The 24956-nt window shown below is 43.2% G+C and overlaps 2 protein-coding genes across 8 annotated transcripts; both read right to left on the bottom strand.

Annotated features, from left to right (window-relative positions):
• Positions 1–267: 267 nt before the first annotated feature.
• Positions 268–6010, bottom strand: nyx (nyctalopin). The gene is made up of 4 exons (XM_071926382.2): positions 5989–6010; positions 3180–3466; positions 1512–1816; positions 268–1219 (listed from the first exon to the last, which is right to left on the bottom strand). Exons 1-4 carry the CDS (start codon positions 6008–6010, stop codon positions 391–393), a joined length of 1443 nt encoding a protein of 480 aa, XP_071782483.1. The 3' UTR covers positions 268–390.
• A 1595-nt stretch (positions 6011–7605) lies between these two features.
• On the bottom strand, positions 7606–23735 carry ddx3xa (DEAD-box helicase 3 X-linked a). Of its 7 annotated transcripts, none has more exons than XM_071926354.2 (20): positions 23432–23735; positions 22397–22448; positions 21917–21964; positions 20999–21058; positions 18125–18298; positions 17557–17695; positions 17319–17426; positions 17122–17221; positions 16845–16980; positions 16496–16593; positions 16287–16385; positions 15491–15651; positions 15236–15380; positions 14962–15106; positions 14551–14601; positions 12772–12953; positions 11851–11968; positions 11396–11549; positions 11080–11201; positions 7606–10720 (listed from the first exon to the last, which is right to left on the bottom strand). In XM_071926354.2, exons 1-20 carry the CDS (start codon positions 23474–23476, stop codon positions 10635–10637), a joined length of 2223 nt encoding a protein of 740 aa, XP_071782455.1. In that variant the 5' UTR covers positions 23477–23735; the 3' UTR covers positions 7606–10634. The 7 variants fall into 7 exon arrangements, with proteins under 7 accessions (XP_071782455.1, XP_071782458.1, XP_071782456.1 ...); XM_071926357.2 differs by having other exon boundaries at positions 18191–18298; XM_071926355.2 differs by lacking the exon at positions 14551–14601.
• Between the last annotated feature and the right edge of the window lie 1221 nt (positions 23736–24956).

Genomic DNA, 24956 nt, shown 5'->3' with positions numbered 1-24956 from the left:
GGTCTGCCCTCTCCGAGTGCCCTTCTAGTTTATCATATAGTTCATGTGAAAATAAATACTATGGGTAATCTTCCCACGTTCATTATTCATCTGTTCGTCACAGTCTTGGTGGACTGCTGCAGTGTCCGGGTCGGTCTCTCTCCATAAACTATTCTGTTTACTACACTCCTTGCATTGCAAGAGAAAAGTGTCCCAAAACCCCTCTGTCTTTGGCAGGGTAGACTCACAGCAGTACCCACGCACCAGGGCAAGAGTGTATATTTGTACTTGCTTAGATAAATAGAACCGTCTTTAATCTCAGCAGCACATTAGAAAAAGCTATTCCTACTTCCTACAGATCCACCGACGGCAATTCCACGGGTCAGAGCGCCGACCCCACTTCCACAGTTCTCATGTGCAAGAGACACAGACGTCCGTTTCTAACTGGCCAATCGAACCAAAGAGGAGCCACGCTACGAGGAAGCAGAGAAGCGACTGGCCTGCCTGCGCCCCTCGCCCTCCGCCGCCCGCGGAGAGCTGCCCGTCCTCCAGGTCCAGCAGGGTCCCGTTGCGGAGGCTTTCCGTACCGTTCCCCATCTCCTCCCGCAGCTCCTGCTGGAGCAGCTTGGAGATGAGGCTGTTGAAGCGGTTCTCCGTGGTGGAGGCGATCTCCGAGGAGGCCGTGGTCAGGTTGAGCTCCCCCGGGTCCACGCACGTGCCGTTCAGCCTGGCGAACACCACCTCGCCTAGATCCAGACCCGCCACGGAGGAGGGCGAGGCGCAGGGGATGTCCCGCACCAGCTTGTAGCTCTCCATCCACTCCTTCAGCCACTCGAGGGAGCAGTCGCACTCCCAGGGGTTCCTGAAGAGGTAGAGGCGCCCCAGGAAGTAGATGGGCTGGAAAACGGGGAAGGGAAGGGTGGTGAGGTTGTTGCTGTTCAGGTGGAGCGTGATCAGGCTGGTCAGGTTCTCGAAGGTGCCCTCCTCGATGTAGAGCAGCCGGTTCCTGTCCAGGTAGAGCACCTCCAGCTCCACCAGGTCGCTGAACCAGGTCCTGGACACGTTGGTAAACTGGTTCCCCCCCAGGTTGAGCATCTTGAGGCGGCTGAGGCCCTTGAAGGAGACCCGGGGCAGTTCAGACAGCAGGTTGTCATTGAGGTAGAAGTTCTCCAGCCGCAGGAGGTCCTGGAAGGCCTGGTCATGGATCACGTTGATGCGGTTCTCCTGGAGGTTCAGGTACCTGTGATGGAAAGAGAGAGAGAGAGAGAGAGAGAGAGAGAGAGATGTTTGAATACAAAGACTCAACTGAGAGAGAGAAACCGAGACAGTTTTCACTCTAGAGCTTGACTTTAGGGAACAGCTTTTTATGATAGGGACCTCTCAAACGGCGTCTCAAACCATGTGCCACGGAGGACCAAGAGTCTGCAGGTTTTCATTCATGTAGTGATTGGTTGGAAAAACCTGCAGACTCTCGGCCCTCTATGGCACACGGATTGAGTCTCCTGTCTTAGATATTCCACCCTCTGACTTACTTGAGGCTCCCCAGGCCCAGCAAGGAGTTGTAGGCCACCGCCTCGATCTTGTTCCTCTCCAGGTAGATGTGGGTCAGGTTCTCCATGCCCCTGAAGGCCCCGGGGATCCTGCGGAAGTTGTTTTGGAAGCAGAACAGCTCCTTGAGCACCGTCTGCTCTATGAAGATGCGGTCAGGGATGTTGAAGAGGTTACAGTCCGACAGGTCCAGGCGCACCAGCTTCTTCAGCCCCGTCAAGGTGCGTGTATGCAGGTAGCTGATGTACTCATTGTGGGCCATCTTCAGCTCCACCAAGTTGGGCAGGCCCTGCAGGACAGAGGGTGGGTTGTACAGTGAATATGCAGTGTTGAATGTGTAGTTTTACACTGGAAGAAGATGAACTACGGCAAAGCTCAAGAGAAAAAGTTACTTAGCCAAAGTAGATCAAGATATTTTGTAACAACGATCATCATTAAATTGTATTTTATTCATAGTACAAGGGAAGTTCACTATGTTTATAATGCCCACACTCCAATAACTGCCTGCCAGAACTGGAGTCTGGACATAAACGCAACAACTGTGTACCTTTTTTCTGAGTGTAGTCTGGGCCTAAACCCGAACTCAACTCAATTTGGGTCTTCACAGAAAAAAGTGGAGGGAATGTTAACTTCCAGTTGTATGTAAACTTAAAATAAAAAAAAACCATATAGGCTTTAGTTTATAACATCTGACTTGTACAACCTTGACATTTTAAGGAGTAAATAAACAAGATGAAAAAACGCAATACCTTTCTTCACCAAAAATAGTTTTGCTAGTTAACTATGCCTCAAAATGACAAGAAAAAGTAAACTGCAAACTTGAATTTAGTTGCCACCAAGCTACTGCTGTAGTAAATCTACTACTATAGTTTAACAGGATGTAGTGAAACTACTCTCCAACAGTGTGCAGAGCTTTTCAAGACTCTCAGGTTTTACTAGTTCTGTAACAGAGGTAGCTGATCAGATTACAATTCATCCAGGTAATTAGTATATTTTTAAATGTCTGCCAAGCCTTTTGCCAACTTTTGAAAAGCAGATTCAACTCATTCATTTTCTTAGATTCTCTTAGAACTTCAAGGGTCATTTCCCTTTGAGTTTTTACAACCACAATACGAGCTTAAGAAAAATCATTAAAGGCCATTTTCTCAAAATGACATATTCCCTGCATGCAAAACACTTGTTTCCCCAACTTAACCTGCAGATACGGACATCAAATTTGACCTGCTGCTTCTTGACAAAAATAGCTGCTAATTTACAGAGGCTTTTTGACACCTTTATTCATTCTATTTTATGCTGTATTTATATGAAAAAATAGTGAAAAATCTGAGCTTTTTGCCGTATACACACTATTTTGTAAATAAGTAAGATGTAGTTGTAAAATACATATATATTTTACAAATCCCTCTGTAAATTACCAACTATTTAGTTCATCAGAATCAAACAGGAAAATGCACTGATTTTATTTACAGAAAAGGATTTCTAACTGATATTGTCCAAATTCAACATTAAAAATGTAATTCTGATAGGATGAAAGGACTTTTTTTTCCTCTTCACCTGTGCTGCCACCAGAACTGAACCCTGTCCAGCTACCAGGCTAACACACCAATCTGCTGCAGTCAGATGAAGCTAGAGGGGCTGATGAAAAGGCAGACCTTGAAGGCTCCAGGGGTTATGAAGGAGATGTTGTTGTGGTCCAGGGAGAGGGACCTGAGGGAGGGCAGGGTGCCGAAGGCCCTTTCCGACAGGAACTTGAGTCTGTTCTTGTCCAGGTTGATGGCGGAAGCCTCGCAGGGAAACTCTCTGGGCAGCTCAGCCAGGCCGGAGCGGTCGCACAACACACTGCAGCTCCTCTCCTGGGTGCAGGAGCAGGATGCTGGACAGGCACGGACACAAGCCCAGACTGCCAACCCAGCCTGAGGCAGCAGGCACAGCACACAGACTGAAGGCAAGAGAGAGAGAGGGGGAGAGCATCAAAACCTTGAGTGAAAACAGCACTGCGCTCAGTCAGAAAATCTATTCTGCTGCACAGAGCCAATGGAGTCTGACAATCAAAGAGGAGAAATGGCCTGGACTTGAAAGTCAATGGTCAGACCCGAGTGCCAAAACCACACTGTTGTGCATGTTTTTAATATTCTGCAGTGCTAAAAGAATAAAAAAAAGATTAATCTGGAAATGAAGTGAGTCTGGATATTGTTTATAGAGTGCAGAGCATTTTCCCTCTCTGATTAATATGAAAACCATCCAACAAAACAGAACTCCTCCATTTACCTTATGTGCTCTAAAATGAGCTCAGTTTTCTATGCAAATCTGTACAATACTCTCAGTAATCCATGTTCAACTGCAACATTATTTGATTACTCTTCTATATGTTAGCCAAAATACTGCCAAATGCAATGGTGCTGTTTGTGTATCAGGATAGAAAGCTTTTCCAAAAATGACTGAAAATATCTTTCCATTTAAATCGTTCAAACAGACTGCAGCTGGATTGCTTAACACTGCTGATGGGAGCGGATTTCACTGACTTGATTTGAAAGTTTTAGGATAATACTTTCATTTTGTGAGCCCATATGGCTGCACAAGCCAGCTGCTGAACAACACACAATAGTGAATAATACACTGCACACAAACCAAATGCTTGAGTTTGCTGAGATGTAGGATAGAGGGGTCAAGGTATTAAGAGTTCGCCAAAGACTGAGAGTTTACAGTATGGCAGCCATCTGTTTTGATGTACTCCACTCTGGTAGTTCCAGTGCAGCAGCACCCACATCACCCAGCACTGCAACAGCTTCTTCCCAACAGCAATCACCCTCCTCAACCAGCCCTCCTAAGCCCCTCCCCACCACCAACTCCTCCAGATAAGCTCTCACACACACACACCAGTTTCCCCCAGAATCTCATTGTTGGCTGGTGAAAGCCTCTGAAACAGCATTTAGACAATGGGACACTAAACTCTCCATTGAAACCCATGATAATGAAATTCTTTTAGGGTTAGCAGCTCTTAAAGGCAGGGTGACCTGCCACACCAATTTGATGGTAGGGGAAACTCTCTCTCACACACACACACACACACACACTAACCCGGACTGAGCGAACCCTGCTAATTTGCACATGGGCGCTCATAAACTATTAGGGCTGTCCATCAACCTAGTTGTATTTTGCACATCTGTCACTTAAGCGTCTTTTGCTTTTCATCAGCCTCGTTTTACTCTTCTGATCTGTGACTATGCCAGCGCTGCTCCACTGGTGCAACACTTCAGCAGTGAATGTATACTTGTAGTGTTTAGTCTACTACCAGAACATCTCGTCTGCAATACATTTGAGCTCCTGTCACATTTTGTCTTGCACCTGGTGTGTCACTCCTGTATTGTGTATCTGTCTTGTAATGTGTCAGCACCAATTATCCGGATCATATTCCTTGTGCACCCTGTTCTACTCAGCAACTGATTCTGATTCAGTTTCAAATCAATTCAAGAAGTATGTTGAATGTTTATTCTGACACTACTGACTGGGTATAAGACACTTTTATGGCAAGAAAAATTCAGAATGGATTGAGCTGAAACTGAAATTACGGTGTAAAAAAGATGGTTTCAATAAGATTTGTCCTCCAGAGTGTATATTTTATTAGGGGTCTGGTTTTACTATCGAATTATACCCAGAAACCATAAAAATTGTCAGGAAAGGAAGGAAATTGTCAAAGCATCAGCAGAAAGGTCAGGCTCGAGGCCCCACGGCCACAGCACCACTCTTTATCCCCTCCTTTTGCTCCAGAGAAACCTCATATTGTTAACACTGCCCATCCCCGCAAATCCACAAGAATTACTGACAACTAAAACTGGTGCTGTGGACGCAGTCAGGGCCGCAAAGGAAAACACTTTGCAGATCGGTTCTTCTATTTCCCCCCGATCTCCACAGATTAAAATGCTTCTGTGGAGGTCTGCGGCGATGCCAGGACGCGGCGGAGTAATGATTTGATGTTTGAGTCACGTTGACTGGCAGGTTGAGGGCTTTTTTCAGGCCAAACTGTGTCTTTCCCAGCTGCTAGGCGTGGTGAAACGATGATGTGATTAAGAAAGAACAGCTTACATTAGAGATTAGCCCAACAACAATAGGCATTGTCTGTGCCTGGGATTTCATCCTCGATCCAGTTCATGTTAGCTGGAGTTTGGCCCTGCCTTTTTAATTTGATCAATCGATAAATCTCTGGAGATGAAAGGGCCTCAGAGTAGCCAAACGCAAATTCCAGTTTGATTCCTTCATTATGGCAGAAGAATCTTTCTTGATGTTCAGGGACAGCACCCAACCCCCAACAACAAACCAGTCTTAATAAGAGGTTAATGACTGAGGACTTTTCAAAAGATTTTAGCTTTTGTGATGAAACCTTTGCTTTCACCCATCCAGTTCAAACCTCAAGACAATTTACTGGCTGACAAAAACTGGAAGAGCAGAGGGACTGAAACTAACCAGTGAAAGCGATGGCAGCCATTCCTGCAGTCTCTCATCTGGGACATGCCAGGATTAAAGGAGATCTGAAATGGCACAAAAAGCACAGCAGCACTTCTGATGAACTACAGCAATAATTATTAATTATATAAAATAAATGAAAAGGCCAGTTCCATTAGCGATTTGTTATAATTTCTCAGATTCCTGATTCTTTAGTAGCTTGGCTACTACAGCTAACTTTAAGAGGCAGTAAAATGGTAACTAAAAAACAGAATTACTTTTAAAAAAATAAAAAAATAATTAAATCGTTGTGGTTTCTAACTTTAGTTTTTAATCACAGCTGCTACGCAGGACCAGCAGAATTTATGTAATAGGCAAAAGGTCTAATGCAATAAAGGAACACAAGATGCACAAATGAAAGAACATACCTGTAGATCGTTCCAGGCAATTACATCCATGTGTGATAAAAGTTACAGTCCAAATATCAGTGCACATACCCATCCTGCCCATCCCACGTCAGTCGGCACAGCTCACTCTCCAAGGCATAACTGAACCTGCGCCTGACACAGTTCTTATTCGGGACAGAGCAAAATGTGTGGTGGTTGTGTGCGCTCCTGCACTTAGTGCCTAGCATCCTCCCCCCTTCAGTTAGTGTGGGTTTGACTGTTCCATCATACACACACAGACACTTTCCCAAAAGCCATCTCTTAATGGCCGCCAAATCCCCTGGACGGAGAGATGGATGGATGGAGATGAAGGGAGATGGGCGGTTGGCAGGATTAGAGAGGTAAAGCAGCACTCTCAGATCAGAGCAAACACCAGAGGCAGGCCTGTAACTTAGACACATGGAGCACTCAGATTACACTCTCCACCAACACACACAGAACATGGAGATGGGCCGAAAGGGGGGACATACATAGACCTTTTCAGAAATGCAGATGTGTTGAAATGGATTAGGGGATCAGCGGGCCATTAGTGGTGTGATCTGACGGAAAAGTAGATCGATATCATTTGCCAATATGAGATTAATATGGGGTCGAGTCGCAGGTGCTACATAGGCCCCAGCTACTGCAGTCTCTCTCTCGAGTGATGAATATTATTGTAGCTGGGTCAACGCTACTTGCATGTCCTTAAAACCTTATTTTCAAATTGACACACAAATTATACAACAGGTTTTTAAATGGGTGTCACTGGCTCTGTGGTTATGAAACCTACTCAGCACATTAGGGACCATGTGACCTTTCAAGAGAAAATTGAGAATTGGGGTAAACAAGGTTTTTGGGAAGTATGAAAGATATGTAACCACTGCTACGTCATTTCAAAGCTTAAAAAAAAAAAGCTGCAGATGGCTAAAGTAAAGACAATCTGTAGGGGCAAAAAAAAAAAAAAAAAAAAAAAAACACGTCCTGCACACTGCATTTTCAGACATTTTATAATTTCACCAAAATGATAGTCTCTTGATTGAAGATTAATTAAAGTTCAGCAGACATGGTTGCCAGGTTCTCTGTACACTTGGTGATTATGGGAAGAAGCAAACGCTGAGTGGGGGGAAGAAAAAAAAAGTGTATTTCAACAGTTCACAGATCCAACTCATGACCACCTAAAATGGCAAGTATGGGAAAATAATACAATCGACACTTTCGGCTTTACAAATGAAATCTTTATATATTTTTTCAAAAGAACTGAAGCCCATCCAATCTACGCCAAATTCAGTTTTGCCGCCCATCTGCCTTGCAGTCACACAAGGCAACAGGCCGCCTGCTACAACAGTCTCCTCTGCACAACTACAGTAAACAAGTTTTTAGGAAACATGCTTGATTTTTCAGATACTTTTGCATTCAAACTTTTTATTTTGGTAAAATCATACAATCGCACAGCTGAGTATTTCCCATGCAGTGCATTAGCCTCTAAGCTAGTACAGAAAGCAAAGTCTACATCTAAAGAGCTCTAGGGTTCTCCTTTGGGCATGGAGCGAGTCTTGGGCAGCGCTCTGCCTGCACAGTGTCTACAGAGAGCCAAGTTCATCCCAAACAGCACCAACAGCTGCCAGGGAAATCACTGTTGCAGAGACCTGCTCCACACTAAGGGAGAACTCAATAGATGCCATATATGCAAATGCAACAATAGAGAATAAACCACATGTTTGTTTCTTTAAAGATTGCCATGTGCCAGACATTCACTGGAGAAAAATAATTATCAGGTCAAATTAGAGTAAAGAATCAAACACAATGCACACAATTGGAGAATCTGAACACTTCTGCACTGATACGCTTAGGAAATGTATTTGCTCTTTTGACAACTTTATTCCAAACCTTGGCATGTTTGTTCAATTCCATTTTTAATTTTGTTGGCCAATTGGTAATCTAATAGAGATGATTGGCCCTGAGGAGGCCCTGAAACAGCTGTGGATATTATTTACTGAGTCCAATGCATCTTAAACATTAAAAAGCTCACACTACCCCGAAATATATAAATTTCACGCATACAGGTGACATTCAACATTCAAGTGCCAGTGTTTTTGTACTGTCTTTTGGTCAAGTTTCTGAAACTTTCAAAGAATCACTTTGAGGCTTACAAAAATAAATATTTGTCAAAAATGCTTAATAAATTACACAAAACTAGCAGCAAAAGTAGAATCTAGAAATCTGTGTGCAAATGGCTAAATTCCCCAACTGCTAAATCCCCTGGTCCCAAATAAATCCTGGTTAAACGTTGAGAACCCTTCCCCTTTGTAAACAAGCTGCGTTTTTTCACAATTTCCTCACACACAATATTTGGAAGCTTAAGGACACATATCCAAGACATCTATATAAAACTCTAGATGTGCAATAAAAGAACTTTTGTAAAACTCGATGGGCACGACGTACAAGGGCCTACACACCTAAATCAAGTAGCACCATTCAATCTCAAGTTCTCAACACTGCCAGTGCATCCGCTTTTAGTTCAATTTCTAAAAAAGATTTCAAGGCACAACACACCCGATCAGAAACATGGAGCATTCAGAGGTTAAATGCCCCACCTCTCCTCCTCTTGTTGGCTGCTCCTCTTTGAGAGGAAAAGCCTGGTCTGGCTTTACTGAGCCAGAGCTTTTTATACATGTCTGAGCAGATGAACTCCCAGAGGAGTTGACAGTACTTATGTCCCATAAGGAAGTGGACACTCCCCCATCTTTGGCCACCTCCACAGTTAGAATATGCAGCAATGGAAACCAAAGCCACTGACAACAACGGTGGTGCACTGGAAACTGCGCCCCACGCCTACCCCCCACCCCCTAACCCCAGTGGTCAGAGTGCTGCTCTGCCCCGCTCAGTCCTTTGCTGTTAAACTGATAAACCTCAGTGATCATTCTAATGCCTGTCTCAAAGATGAACCATGCCTCCAACGCAGCTTGAAAAGAGAAAACGTTTGTAATTAAGTTAAGCCTGCGACTCAGTTCATATGTCTTTTCTCCTTGACCAAAAAACAAAACACTTGCAAGCGTAGAATACCGTCTGGGCCTTGTGGTTAATGGTAGATCGGTAAACGCCAACGCCACACTATGCCCTCCCGATGCTGTGGTCCTTATGCAGCCATTTTGAACTTCACTTTCAATATGGCAGGCATTTTTTGTTTTGATACATATTTGTAAAGAAACATTTCAAAAATCAAAAAACTGACTCAGTTTTTCAATTGTGCACACACCTGCACCAAAAATGTCTCAAGTAAAAATAAACAAACAAAAAACACCGCCCACTTAATGTAGCTAGCACTTGGTAACATACTAGCTGCCATAACACTGTCAAGTCAATTGAAAAATGTGGAGTAACAAGTTCCAGCATCGATTATTTTTGTTTAAACCTCAGTGAGTGTTGGCACCGAGCTTAATGACTTTTGTGTTTATTAAGATCACAATAGGAATGGCTATTTCAAAGACTACCATATCCATAAAAGGAGCCTGTCCAGGATAGAGTGAGCGAAAAAAGAAAAGTAATCTAACTCTTTGTCCCTTAGGATTAGAATACGGTTTCTTCACTGGGAATGGCCCCAGTTGAATCAGACATTATATTGATGGCTCCGTTAGCTGTTTGACTGTAGAAAAGGCTACATGATGTCCCTGCAATAAATTTGAAGTTCAAATGGAATCATGACTCTAGAGAGCCACAACACCGCAGTGTTTGCCAAGGTTTGATTAAGTCCAAGCTTATTTTACTTTTCTTATGCTTTTCACCAAATAACAAAATAACAGTAATAACAAATTTAGAGCTCTTGGCCATGTTCTTTTGGTGAAATGAAAACATAGATTTCCTGTTTAAATTCAAAAGGCACAGTACATTAACATACAAATGATCCTCAGGTTTTTCAATTAGTTGTTTTTTCCACAAAAGAAAAAAAAAAAAAACTTTTAACAATGAAGGTCCGAGGTTGCTATCGGACAACGCATGTCAGCATCCATGCTCACTCTATGAGGTGTGCGAATCTCTGCGGTCTCCAGTAGATCGCGCGTGCTGGTGACTTTGCTTTGCGTCGCGCTGCACTTCCGTTTTGTGAGAAGCGAAGGGCAGAGAATCAGGGTTGGTAATGTACTGTGTGTCAGTGAAGCTACACAGGGAGGGTTGTTATGGTCTGGCTAAAGTTAACATGTGGTTTCTGTGGGGTTGGGTTGGCATGGCAACCTATTCCTATGGTGACTAGTTGCCCCACCAGTCCACGCTACCAGAGTGGCTGTAGTTTCCCCCGTAGCCGTCACTGCTGTAGAAGTTGCCACCAAAGCCACCTGAGGGAGACAGAGGTCAGAGGTCAGCATTCAGCCAAGCCAGTAACAAAGTAATAAAAAATAAAATGCACTCTACCAAGCAAATACTAGTAGCCTACTCTTTCCCAGCTGTAACAACTAATTGGGGTGTATTCCGATTGGGGGGAGAGTGAACATATGTCTGACTTTTAATCCTTCTGTGCCCAAGAGCAAAAATATTGCAATGGTTAACAACCATAAAGAGGGAGAGTTCTAAATGACAGAAGTCTAAATGTGGATTGGCATCTCAAAGCAGAAGTCAAGAGGACTGAGTTTAGTTTTGTGAGGAGAATGTGAACAACACTTATTGTCAGTTCAAATAAGCATATTTGTTGTCTTACCTCCACCAAAGCCACGGTTTCCTCCGTGGCCCCCGGTGTTACGCCCACCGCGGCCACCACTGAAGCTGCTGGAACCACCAGGCGTCTGACGGTAATCTCTGGCTCCAAAACCACCAGAGAACCTAAACAAGAAAAAGTTGCTTTGTTAATGTTTGGCTGGGCATCCAAGGATGTGCCCTTGGTTCAAGTACTGTGTATAAAGATATGCAGATTTCCACAAAAAGCTCTGTGTGTCCTAGGTCTTTAGAATTCTAGATGTGTTTGTGTATATGTTTTGGAAATGCATTTGTTGCTGTGTTTATCGAGTTGTGTGTACCTCTTGGAGCGTCCGCGGTTGCTGCTCTTGTGCTGGTGCTCGTAGGCCAGGCTCTCGAGCCAGGAGGGAACCTCCTGCTTTGCCTCCACCAGAATGTCCAGCAAATCTTTGGTTATGTTGCTGTTTTTGTCGTTAAAGAACGACGTGGCCAGACCTGCACCCAAGAACAGGGCAGTTTTAATAAGACTATAGAATATAACGAGAATAGCTGCTCTAATCCACTATTAACAGAGCAGTTTTAATAAAATGATAGAACATAAGAGAATAGCTGCTCTAATCCACTACTAACAGTGTTGTGGTCACTGTGTTTTGCTGAAGGACCCACTGGAAAATTAGATGATACATCTCAAAGGGTTTATCCACTCAATACACTTACTACTACTTCCATTTTGCCATTGACCAAGTCATGAATCTGCACAGAGACATCACAGATCGGGTTAAAAATCTTTTCTTACCAAGGTTGCCCACACGTCCCGTACGGCCAATACGGTGAACGTATTCCTCAATGTCACTGGGCAAGTCGAAGTTAATCACATGCTTCACATTGGAGATGTCCAGACCTCTGGCGGCCACCTGGTGGAGCAGAGGGAGGGAGGATGAACAGCAAGGCATGGTTTGATGAGAATAACTATACTCATTTAATAAATGGTTATGTAGTAAATACTGATGGTAGCGCATTTGTTGAATAAATAATGGTGCAGCTAAAAGTTGTCTGTAAACTCTGTCCACCATGTCCTCCCACAAATGTACACGCTGCCACTCCTATGTATAAAAGGCACCCATCATGACTGTATGGTCATTTGTTGGTGCATTAGAATACTGCAAAGTGCAATTTGCTGTTTTCATCTTTGGACAGGAAGAAATATAAATAAATCCAACATTAGCAGACAATGTGGTAAATACCGATCAATTCTCGAAAGACTTTCCATTTTTCTTGTGGATGTATTTATGAAGAAGCTGCACCCTACATTCAGGAAGCCTCTGGGTTCTAAAGTACAACCAAAACTGAAATTGTGCAACCTGGAAATTTAAATTGGGCGCATTGGTCCACCCACAACTGCCTTGGTGGGATATTGCTTATTGCATTGGTTATTGCTTGGTACTGCATGTAAATAATTACTGTTGATGTATGTTTCCATTTTCTCTTACATTTTTTTGGGGTGCACCTATAGTTTTGCTGATGCTCCTGAGCCTTTTTTTTTGTTTTTTATTTAGGTGCACCAGTGATACCAAGCAAGTTAATTTAGAGCCCTGCAGCCCATCTATTCACTTCAACCGTGATGGAAACGCAAAATTTGCGCTATTTCAAAGGTTCGCTCTAAAATCACATGACAGTTGAATGTAAACAAAGCTAGTCTGTGCACACGATAACATACAGCTGTGGCCACCAGGATGGGGCAGCGCCCAGACCGGAACTGATGCAGAGCTTCTTCTCTGTCTCTCTGGGATCGATCTCCGTGGATGCTGGTGCAGGCATAACCTTCGCGGTAAAGGAAGTCTTCCAGAGCATCTGCTCCCTTCTTTGTCTCCACAAACACCAGTGTCAGAGAGTCTTTACCTACACAGCCAGAGGGAAAGAGAGGGAGAGCAAGACAGAGGGAGGAGAGTAGGATAAAGAGCAGGAGAGGAGAAAATGGAAGACAAATCATTGAGAACTAGGTACAAGGCTGTAGAGGTGGATTTAACATAAAACTGAAAATTGAAAGGAGATGGGAGCAGGAACTGAAAACTGTTGTCATACTACAAGGTCAGCTGCTGCGAGACCATGAAGAAAAGAATCAAAATGGCAACTCAAAATGGAGACATGGGTTGCATAAGAAGCTTTGCATTTACTGACAACCATTAACTGTAACCTTATTTCTGTTTTATTGGCCACAGTACTGAAAACAATATTTGACAAATATTTTGATCAGAATTGACTGTACCCTCTTTAAAAACTATTGAATTGTTAAATGTTTGGTTAAAATCCACAGATATTTAGCATTAATGGCTATCAGAATAAAAGCTTGAGATAAAATAAAAATGGCAGAGGGGGGAGGGGGTAGGATAGGCCATTCCAGGTCAACAGTCACATCATTCCCTGATAACAGTGCAACTTTTTTGTTGCCAATGAACTCTCAGGCCCAAGCCCAAAAAACAACCTCCATCCCCAGCTATAACAGCTTTAGACATCTGGGAAGATTAGATATATGAAAGTAGTGTGGCATAAGCTCCATTTCATCCATATTCTTTAAACCTATCAATCCTTCCAGATCTAGCCTAGGGGTTAGCAATCAGTCTGAGATTGGCCAAGTTGTTAGACCATGTTTTGGTTTGGGGAAAGTCGGCATGGCAACGCTGAGCACTTCAGGATACCTAGCTAGCCATCTTCATGCAGTTGCCCTCCCCAAGCCTCGTTACCATGGTGATAACAGATGAGTGCATGCTTTAGCAAGGCTGCCCATGACATAAATTATACATCAGTTTACTTTCAACAGTGGCCGTTGCACTAGTAACCATTGGAACAGCACAAAATAAATATGTGCCATTTATTTGGAGTTGTAGCTACTTTTCAAAAAGGTAGGGCTTAATACCAATAAGGGGTGGGAATGGCCATAGAAGTCTCAATACATTATCAACATGAATATCAAGTTGGTGTTTGGTGCCAACCCTAGCCCCCACCCACTTCTAATGGCAACACTGATGTGGTCTAAACTAGATGTACACAGTTTGTTGTATTTTGTTCACTGAAATAGCAGGTTGGTGCCATTATTAAATCTATGTCACAGCCATCTGACTCATGGAAACTGTGTTTCTATGGGCAACCAACCAATGTGTCCATGTTGAGCCAGTAGACGCAAGTGTTGGTGTTGAAAATCTTCCCAGACAGTAACACTATGCCAAAAAGGTCTCCCTTTTCCATAGGGGGCTACATAATACTTGATTTCAATTCAATCCAAGATCTGCTGCTTCACTCAGCAGTCTATGTGGTGCAAGGCAAATGTTACTGCTGGTTCTACAAGCTTATATTGGAAATGAGGAAAAAAATAAAATAAAATAAATTAAAAAAAACTGAGGAGGTATGTCAGCTGGGGAGCAGAGGGGCGGGGATGAGCTGTGGGATGTGATGTTTCTGGCTTGTAGGTCAGACTGAAGTACGGTATGCTCATACTTACCGGGTTTCTCCGGGGCCTCTGCCACATTTTCCTGAACCTCACTGGGAATGACTAAGATAAAACCAGACCGTCTAGTAAACGTAAGGCTGCTCAGTACACAACTTTCACAGCTTTAGATCATCGTGCTTTGACAGACCAAATGAGAAGAATCCCCCTTAAACATGGCAAGTGCTTTGAGCGCCTGTGCACCCCTGCACAAGGATATTCCTTTTGTTTCTATATATTTTATCTTTCACTGCAAGGTCTTGTTATAGTCAACAACACACCTTTGTTAGCAGCCAAGTCAATATTAGCTTGGCATGGGACAGACATACAAAGGATGATGAGTTAGAGCCCAATGTGACTTTAATGAAAAAAATAAATACAAAAAAATCATTGCTATTTATGTGTGTTTGTGTCTGTGTTCCTAACCTGTGGCATTGAGCAGGTCAAGGAGGAAGGACCTCTTGTCACTCTCCTCCACCCAGACCACCTTCTGGGTGATGTTTTCTGAAGTGGAGCCGACACGCCCCACAGCAAGGAAAATGTAGTCCTCCAGGAAATCACGAGCCAGGATCTACAAAAGCAAACAGAAAATCAAATAGATAGTATATAACAAGTGAGTGGACATCATATCATGATTTTACAGTCGCTCACTTATTAAATTATATGAGATTGTGTACTCTCATTGGCTGTCCATGTGTACCTGGATCTCCTTGGGGAAGGTGGCGCTGAACATCATGGTCTGGCGGATGCCTTTAGGCGGCATTGTATCCTGCTCCACAATGCGTCTGATCTGTGGCTCAAAGCCCATGTCCAACATACGGTCAGCCTCGTCCAGCACCAAGTAGCTACAGGGGCACAGCACATAAACACACCGTACTGAAAAACCGCACAATACTGGAGTCAGCTGTTATAATCAGAAGTGCTCAGACTGCTCCAATCCCAGTGCTGTACTGACTTGCAGTAGTCCAGACCGATCTTGCCCCTCTCCATCATGTCCACCAGGCGTCCAGGCGTGGCCACAAGCAGGTGGCAGCCTCTTTCCAGGTCCCTGATCTGCTGGCCGATATCTGCACCGCCATACACCACACAGGGCCGCACACGGGAGCGATAGGCAAACTAAAGAGTGGGAAGGAGGGGAAGCAGTCAAGCTTCGCTGCATACTCATAATGTTCAGATGAGCTATGATATGTGTATGAGTACAGTGTCTGATTGTCATGTGGCTCTGTACTAGGGCTGGGCGGTATACAGAAAATTTACCGAAACGGACAGTACAAATCTCAATCAACCTAATTTCGCACGTTGGTATGTTCAGTAAATCCATTCCTCCAGTGCATGTGTCCCTTTAATTTGAAGCTGCTACCAGTAGAAAGTGAAACTCGATGGCTGTGGCAACTATCAGTCAGTGAAACGGTGCTCTCTAACGTCATATTGAGTGATACTCTCTTGCCTGGTGATACAGTCTTGTTTTGTAAATGTGGTGTTTAATTTGTGTGAAAAAAACTTTTTTGCCGGAAAATATTTTAGTTACAACTAGATTGAATTAGCAAAGCAGTTTTGCGTGAGAGGTGTGGAATTTGTTAAGTTTGGCCAATGCCAACGACACTAATGGAGAATGCAAATTTTGTGCACCAAAGTAAAAAAAAAATTCACTTGTCATTGTTGATGTAAATGTGACAATATATCATGATATGGATTTCAGGTCATATCACCCAGCCCTACTCTGTACAGTCGGTTGTAGACTAGGAGCTCACCTTCCTGGCCTCATCATAGATCTGCAAGGCCAGCTCTCTGGTGGGAGCCAGGACAAGGGAGATTGGGTACTGCTTACGGCGGCCATACTTGCCATTCTCCTGGAGACGAATGAGAAAAAAAAGCATGTATAAAGATGAGCCCAAGAGTAATGTAAGAAATGTTTGTCTGATAATCAGATGTGTTTTTGAAATGATTTTTTTTTCTGTACATGTCCACTGCTCTTGGCGGCCTGCAGAGCATCTCCTGGCCCTTCAGTGTAAATCTGACTCAGCACTGGCAGCAGGAAGGCAGCAGTCTTACCAGAGCCTGAAACACAGAAGGGGACATACATGTAGCCCATTATTTAGATCAAAAATATAAAGCCGAGGTATACAGTGGATGCATCCCAACAACCTTGCTTCTATTCCATCTGAAAAGTATAGAGAAATGAACCATGGATAGAGCTTACAGGGCCATGATAGGACTGGTGAGCACATAAACTTTGCAATGACAAGTGAATGAGCAGAGGAATTAGGCACACACATGCATGCAATGAGAGAGCTATATATAGTACTCACCAGTCTGGGCACAAGCCATCAGGTCTCTCTTGGTCTTGATGATGGGGATGGCATGTTTCTGAACCGGAGTGGGACGCGTGTACCGACTCAGTGTTATGTTGCCCATGATGATCTCCCCCATGTCCACATCATGGAACTACATCGCAATGAGACATACTGTCAGTATATGACTTAAATGTCTTTCCAAAACCTACTCAATTGGAATGGAGCAATATAGATATAACCTTTTTAGATCACACCATTAAGCCTGAGCAGGCGCTGCAGAGCATAGACTTACACTTTCAATGTGGGGTGGGCAGTTGGATCCAGTGGCCTCCACAGGAATGTCATCATATTTCTCAAAATTAATCCCAGTGTTGCTCCCAGCGAACAGTTCACTAGAGCAGGAAATAACAAGTTTGCAAAAGTTTGGGTCAAATGATGTGGCAAGAATACTGTTAGGATTTTGTCATTTCTGATCAGAATCACTCTTACTTTTCCAGGCGCTCATTGGGTGCTGTAGGCTTGGACCAATCCTCATCATCTCTGGAGTCCTCCACCCAGCGGCTGTTTCCTCCACCACCAAAGCCCCCACGCTCGTACCTATGCACACACAGACAAAATCATGAATGCTTGTAGCTAAAGAATTTAAAGTTAATTTCAAGTCTGATATAAAGTAATCAAGAGCACAATATTCACAATTATGCTTACATATAACAAACTAAACTCTCACCTTCCCCTGGAGCCTGCCCCACGGTCATTGAAGAAGGCAGACTTGCCCCTGTCAGAGCGCCCCCCAAAGCTGTTGTAGGCAGCATCCCTTTGAGCTCCTCCTCCCCAGCCACCATCTTTGTTGTCATAACTGCCGAACCCTGGAGTGGAACGGACAGAGCGAGTCATTAATACAGCTAAGGAAAAGTATCTTTAGCTCAAATCAGCCGTTACCAACAGCTCTGACTGCTGTCAGACAAATCAGTTGAGGCCGTTTTCTTACCAATAATGGAGCATTGTCTTTCCCTATTAGCGGAATGACTTCAGTTTCGTTCAAATCATCCCAACAGCTATTTTGTCTTAGTTGAATTAGGTGCGCAGCTATTGTAGTTTATTACAAAACAATAATCTATAAATTCCATCTTGTAGGCCTATTACTACAATATGAAACCCTTCTGATATTAGTGATGACTATATCTAGTGGGGTTGAGGGGTAGTAGTATCCAATATATTAGATCTAAAACTACACTACTGCTGCTAGGGCTACTGTTAGACAAACATAAGTCTACAGCACAGTAGGTTTTCCCCACCTGCATTTTGCAGTGGTTGATTAAACGAGCCTCCGCCCCTGTTACCACGGTAGCCGCCACGCCCACCTCTATCATTGCGAGGGGGTCCACGCCCTCCGAAGCCCCCATTCATGCGGTTGTCATGGTAACCATTCACAAATCCATTGCTGCGTCCACCGTCCCATCCAGGTGAATCTTCATGGGGAGAGAAAAACAAAACAAAAACAAGAATAAGAAGCTTGTGAGGAAGGGTGTACATAATATAATGAATAGTACATATTTGGCTTTACTCATAGTCCTTAACAGATCAGGGTCACTTTCAGTGCTGACCTATTTCTTTAGCTTGGTGTTTTATAATAGAGCCAGGCTACAAGCAACTACGATAAAACTGAACTTGTCTGAAACCTTGCATAAATATCAGAAAATGCTGCTTCCTCATAACACAACTAACATTTTAGGTCCTCAAACACTCCAGTTGAAGGATCCCAAAGCAATCTTTTCCCCCAAAGCTTGTTCAATAAAAAGACGCAAAACAAACAAAAAGAAAGCAAGGTTAATTTCTATACAGGACAATGGATGGGGAGAAATTGAGCAACTTAGTGTAAAAATTACACTGCATTGTCATTTTCATTAGTTCCCAGACATGGGCTTCTCTACTTGGGGTAGGGTGGATTTGTCTGTCCCAAAGGACCCTTAGGCCCCGTCTCTGCCTCAGGTGGACATTTACCACAACGGTCTGCCCAGCTTTGCACACTGGCCGTGTCATCGTTCCCATCGGTAGCCGCACTGTTATCTGTGCAGGCTGGGGATGAGGCTGGTGGGGGACAATGGACAGTTAGCGTTGCCAAGGTAAGGCTTGCTAGGTAGCAGAGGCTATGCCACAGCAGCATCAGGGGACAGCCCAGCCACACAGATCTAGGCTCAGATTAGTCTTTGAATGCTGGTGATAGAGGATTGGACCAGCTAATGAGGCTGATTCTAGATCTGTGGTAAGGAGGATCTAACTTGAACCTGTGGGACAACAGGTAAGCGCTTTCAGTGCGGTGCCCACTTCAAGTACACACAAAGAGAAAGCCCGTTAATGCTTTTTTTAAAAAAAAAAACAGGCGCACGCCAACCTAGATGTTTTAGACCAGACCGTAGCTTGGGATGTGCACAAATACACCCATTCACTGCCCTGTGCACTCTGCAAACATGGCTAAGCACACCATGCAGCAGGGTCAGAGACAGCATCTCAGATGACTCCACGTCAAACCACATCACCAAGATATACTGACAAATGGCAGCGAGTCCAGAAATAGGTAGCAGGGGCTATGCCACAGCAGCATTCAGACATCTAGCTCATTCAGACGTCTATTAATGCAAACTATGCACTGACAGGAAGTGCTCACTCCTGAAATGGGTTGAAAACAGCCCAGACTGAAAACAAAATACCAGTCACAAAAATCATTCAACTTGTACTGACCACTGGCTATAATGTGGTGAGGAATAAGCTTGAGCACTTTACATTGATAGAGGATATCATCCAGGCACATCAAATTTGAGTGCAATCAAGCTGAACACACATGAAAGCAAATTAGGTTTTTCGTAAATCAGTCAATCAAACAAAGGCCAGGAGGAACGTCTTCTAACAACTCTCGACTTTGAAATAACCTAGCAGACACACAAAAACACCCTCCACACAAGCTATGGGCATACCGTGGCCCAACAGTATCCATCTGCTATAGGCAGATAGAACAAGCTGTATGGACCTGATAAGGACTCAAGAAAAACTTTCAAGTGCGCGCCGTGTTGTGACAAATGACATTTCAGACAAAATACTGACAACGCAGTAGTGTTAAGTTCTATACTTATTTGCTAAGGAAAATCCCTGCTTTAACTGTATGATAATTTACATAAAGGGTACCAGTGGTTGAGCAATGGACACAAAGGCTAATCTCTATGCGAATGCGTTCCAACTGCAGATATTGTACCTTGCTGTTATTAGTAAGACAGCCATACTAGTGGTGCAGTACAGAATCTTCAAAGCACCATCACCATGCATCACAAGCAACTTCAATAGCAAGCATTTGACAAACACTGCATTAGGCCCAGGTTCCTGTTGCTTACAAAGCATAGGCTATATGCACTGATTTAGGCCTGGTTGGTTGTGCTCAAGTGTTCAGCTGTATACTATGATAAACTCTGCCAACAAGTAGGTGGCATGGCATGCAGGTAGATGTCAAGGTATACCACATCTGTTTGGCCAACCCCCACTGTAGGCATGGTAAAAGGCAAGCTCTTGAGAGGCCAGTCTTGGGTAACCTAAGCAAAGGTAGGGAAGCAGGCTATAAAAACACTTGCCCATAATTACTGGCTGATGCAGCATGACTGTTGAGGTTGACTTTACACTAATAGTTACCAGTCCTACAGTCATCCCATCCAGGAGTATAGTTATTTCTGTGTCTTTGCTGATGCTCAGCCTGCCATAGTTGCGGACACTGCTTAGAAGAAACTTGAGGGACATTACAGGTAAAATTTGGCCTTTAGTATACAATGCAAAATTCATTGTAAAGGTTTCCATATATGCTCCAAACTCACACTGTAAATGACAAATGAAAAATACAAGTGCCTATAAATGCTGGCTCATTGAGAAGAAAAATATGTTCCTAACTGGCTTATGCTTACATTAAATCGCCTTTTACCTCTAGCATCTTCACAATTGTGACTGCAAGCATCCCAGCAGAGATAAGCACATCAATTAATCATGAGCCCATCATTAACCTTAAGTGTGATGTGTATATCTATAAACTAACCCTCTCCCCCTTCTCATTGGCTTTGCTGGTGTGTAAATGGCTATTTCATGCATCTGGGAATGCAGGTTGCCCTCAGCGAAAGCAGACAGAAGGGACTTACAGAGGTTTACTGGTGCCACTGAATAACCGCACTGTCTACCAGCGGAATAAGCATTTCCTGCTGTGGAATAAGAAAACAGCAAAACGGAAAAAACGTCAAGTGTGTAATGACACAATGAGAGTCAGTACCATGATTCCAAGATTAAGTTAAAATGAACAATTATCTGACTTGTCAGTATGCCTGGCTTTTCATATATCGTGATTTGAGGCCTTTAGGAGGCAAAACAAATACAGAAACATTTTATAGGCTGTTGTGTATTACATACAGCAACCCCTTTCTGGCAACAAAACATTGTCAAAAGTCCAAATGTGTCAACACTGGTGGTCAAGTAATGTGTTTTTCCCAAGGAACCTCTTCATCAGAACAGTCAACAGCTAGCACCACTGTCTCCTTCCATCATCACTGCCACTATGAAATCCATCCTAGATCTGTGAGACTTTCACCAGTCATTTTAAAGTGATCAGGCAAAATTGAAACTTGCTCCATTTCCATTGTTTAATTCTGATCAGACTGAGGTGAAAATACAAGGGCACGTATGGTTTTACAGAGAGTACCACTTGTCCTAGTTTAGCGGTGCCAATGTAAGCTATCATGCACAGACACAGAAAATCCACTTGAGGTGGCTTTCTTTCCACATTCTGTGCACTTGTGAAATCAGGCTACTCTCCTTCGGTTTTCTTGGGTCTAAAGAGCAGCAAAAATGGTGTCCATCTCGTCTTTACTGGTAACGATCAAGGTATCAAAAATGGAATAAACAAAATAAAATTTTGGTTGGGAACTGGCTCATAATAAATTTGCTCAATTGTGCTTGCTTTTAACATGCTCTGATGGAGCTTCAACATAAAAAATAAAACACTACAAGTGAAACCAGTGTTGATGGTCTGATTGTGGCTCACTGGTTGAGTATGAGAAACTCACCATTTTTGGAAGCATCTTTGTTCCTCAAGTGAGGTGGAATGTAACGCCCTGGGTAGAGGAAAAAACTTGTTATAGACCACATACATTTAGGGTCACCCACATTCAGTGAAATAGGTCTTATTTACTGAACAAAGAAGCAGTTAGTGCAGAGCTCTCCACTGAAAAGAATGTGTTACAGTGGGTGCCAGTTAGTTTGAGATATTACACAGCTCTGAAGCCTGTTCAAGTAAAGATGTCAAATTTAACCAAGCACAAATAATATGCTTGCACTTTCAATAATTTTTCTTTTTTGGGGGGAATTTTGTGCTTTTTTATTAGATAGATGGCAGTTGAGAGAGGAAAGTTCAGGTGAGAGAGAGGGAGAGAGATGGGGATGACATGTGACCAGTGTCCCGGTCTGGACCCGAACCCAGGATATTGTGGCCACCAGGAACGCCGCCTGCATTTCCATTTCTAAGTAAAGGCTGGTTCAATACTTACTGCCAGTGCCTCCGCCTTGTCCGTCAGCAGAGTTCAAGTCTAGGGCAGCGAGCTGAAAAACATGAAAAGGACAATAAATAAGACATTTAATTTGTTTCAAATTCAAGTGAGTATGTGATACAGTCCGACATTAAATAACCGTGACGGGAGAAAATCAATGACTACCACTGCCAGAACATATTGAAACATTTTGATACTCTAAAACGCTCATCTTTCAACTACACTTAAATCATATTGCCTAATATGTTTGTACTTCAGACGTTTTTTCCCCTGATACTCTGGACAAGCTAGAATTCTGGTTTAAATTCTGATTTATAAATTCCTTATATATGGTCTTTTTTCATGGGCTTGATTTATCCAACTAAGTTACTTTATCTAACATTTACTGCCATGCCACCAATCTGACGTTATCCAAGACTTGGCACCCTGAGCATCAAGCTAGAAAATGCTGACATAAACCAAAAAGGTAAGACAGAAATCCAAGTGGCAAGCTATAAAAACACACGGGCCTTTTAACATGGCAATCTAAAGAAATAACTGCTCAATGTAAGTTCACAGAAGTGGCTAAATGTTAGCTGAAAAACGCAGCCAACATTTTTTTCCTGCGCCACGTTTCATGTCGAAAGGGCCTAGCTAAGCTACTAGCATACCGGCCGGTGTCTAAATGTCGGCTAACCTTGCTAATTGGTGTTAAGTATGTGATATTATTTCACATGAGATGCTTAACAAGTTAGAGATAGTTGAGGGTGTCGACAATATCAGTCCGCTTAAAGAGAAAGACTAAGAATTATCCAGTTTGTCAGTTCAATTCTCTGGCAAACGTAGTAACGAGCTCCGCCATCACAATCTTTTCAACGGCGACATCATCACCACCATTTTACCAGCCGCAACGTTAGCTTAGCTACCAAGGCTAGCGACTTAGCGAATGAAGCCTCACATGAAATAGCTAAGATTTCACTGCCGAAATTACATGTGCGTAAGAGCACCTGACTCCATTTTTAAGGAAACAAGAAGTAAGTGAAGTAAAGTACTTACCTGCTGATCTAGACCGTGTGGATTATCGACGACCACATGACTCATAACTAAAGAGAATAGTGGGGGATTATTTCTGAAGAGAAAGGATTTTCTTTGTTAGCACGACCAGCTAGGCTGTAGCTTTTTCTTACGAAATTCGGAATTCAATCAACGGTTACCTATTAAGTTAATTACGTTTACTTTTGAATAAATAAAACAAATGTATTTGTTTGTTCTTAATAATTGTTCCTTTCGGGTTTCCCAAATGAAAGAACTTCTCTGGAGCTGTTCAACAGAAACCCCTCCTGGCAGGCTTGACCGTGGTGGAATGAGCGACCGAGTGCTCAGGTAGCGCGAGATACTGCTATACTAAACCATTGGCCCGTGGGCTGGTAGGCAAACATCGCGATATTTCTTTCCATCTCGGATTTGCAAGGCCAACAGAAAAAAAAATCGCAGCAACTATGTATGCACATGAAACCAATCACTGTGCTGGAAATTCCTCTTTACATAATTTACAACAAGTTCCACATCATTAACTCAAGCTTTAAAGTACTTCTTTAAATATATAAACTTGAGCAAAACCTGTAGTTTTTACAATAACTCTGACCAGAGTTTCTAACTAAAATTTCTAACTAGGAAGGGGGTATGCCAATGTCACACATTGGCATATCACCTGAGAGGTGTTAGTAGGCTACACATACACACAGCATTATTGCCATAAGTGTTGGCCCAAACTGTTCAGAAACGGCACATGACATCTGGGGTGGCTGACTGCCTCCTAATCATATGGTTTCATATGTCTTTTGTAGGGTCAGGCAGGGTTAGGCATTAGCCAAAGCCTGTCCCTGTCCCCCCCCCCCACCTTTTACCCAACCCCAACCCCCACCTCTCTCTCTCTCTCTCTCTCTCTCTCTCTCTCTCTCTCTCTCTCTCTCTCTCTCTCTCTCTCTCTCTCCATATCTTTTCTCTGACTGTCTACCTTCTGGTCCTCTGGTCTACATATACAATGCACTGTACACAGTGTGGTGTATATCAGTCATTTTCTTCCTGCAGTACAGTGTACCAGTAGAGTTAAAGGCTGAGGAGACCATATGTTATGGGGATAAGGTGCACCAGAGGTAATTGGCTATTGGAAGAAAGGTCAACTGGTGAGAGATTTCAGAAATGACCTGCGATAAGTTAGGCTGATGCCTGGAAAATGCTCCCTATACACAATCCCCAAGACTTAAAGCAGTTAACTTCCGTCCTCATTTAAATTTAATTAACAGTGTGTCCAACAAGTATACTAAGGTGAGAAAAGTATGAGTCACAAGTTTCTGAGTCAGAGGACTAGGGCCAGAGTTGTTCATATATCCTGAACAAGAGTCATCTTGATTCTGAGTATGTCTTTGATTAGTCATTACTAATCCAGTGGCCACACATGGTATATTTCCACACAGACATAACAAGCAGTAGGCTCCTCCTGCCTACACAAAAAATGTTGCTTGACTGGTTGATAGGTGCAAGACTGGCTATTATGTAAGGTTGGCACCAAAGAAGTCAA

The sequence above is a fragment of the Centroberyx gerrardi genome, chromosome 10, assembly GCF_048128805.1.
Source record: "Centroberyx gerrardi isolate f3 chromosome 10, fCenGer3.hap1.cur.20231027, whole genome shotgun sequence".
Taxonomy (NCBI): domain Eukaryota; kingdom Metazoa; phylum Chordata; class Actinopteri; order Beryciformes; family Berycidae; genus Centroberyx; species Centroberyx gerrardi.
This window is presented reverse-complemented; position numbering and strand designations above follow the sequence as displayed.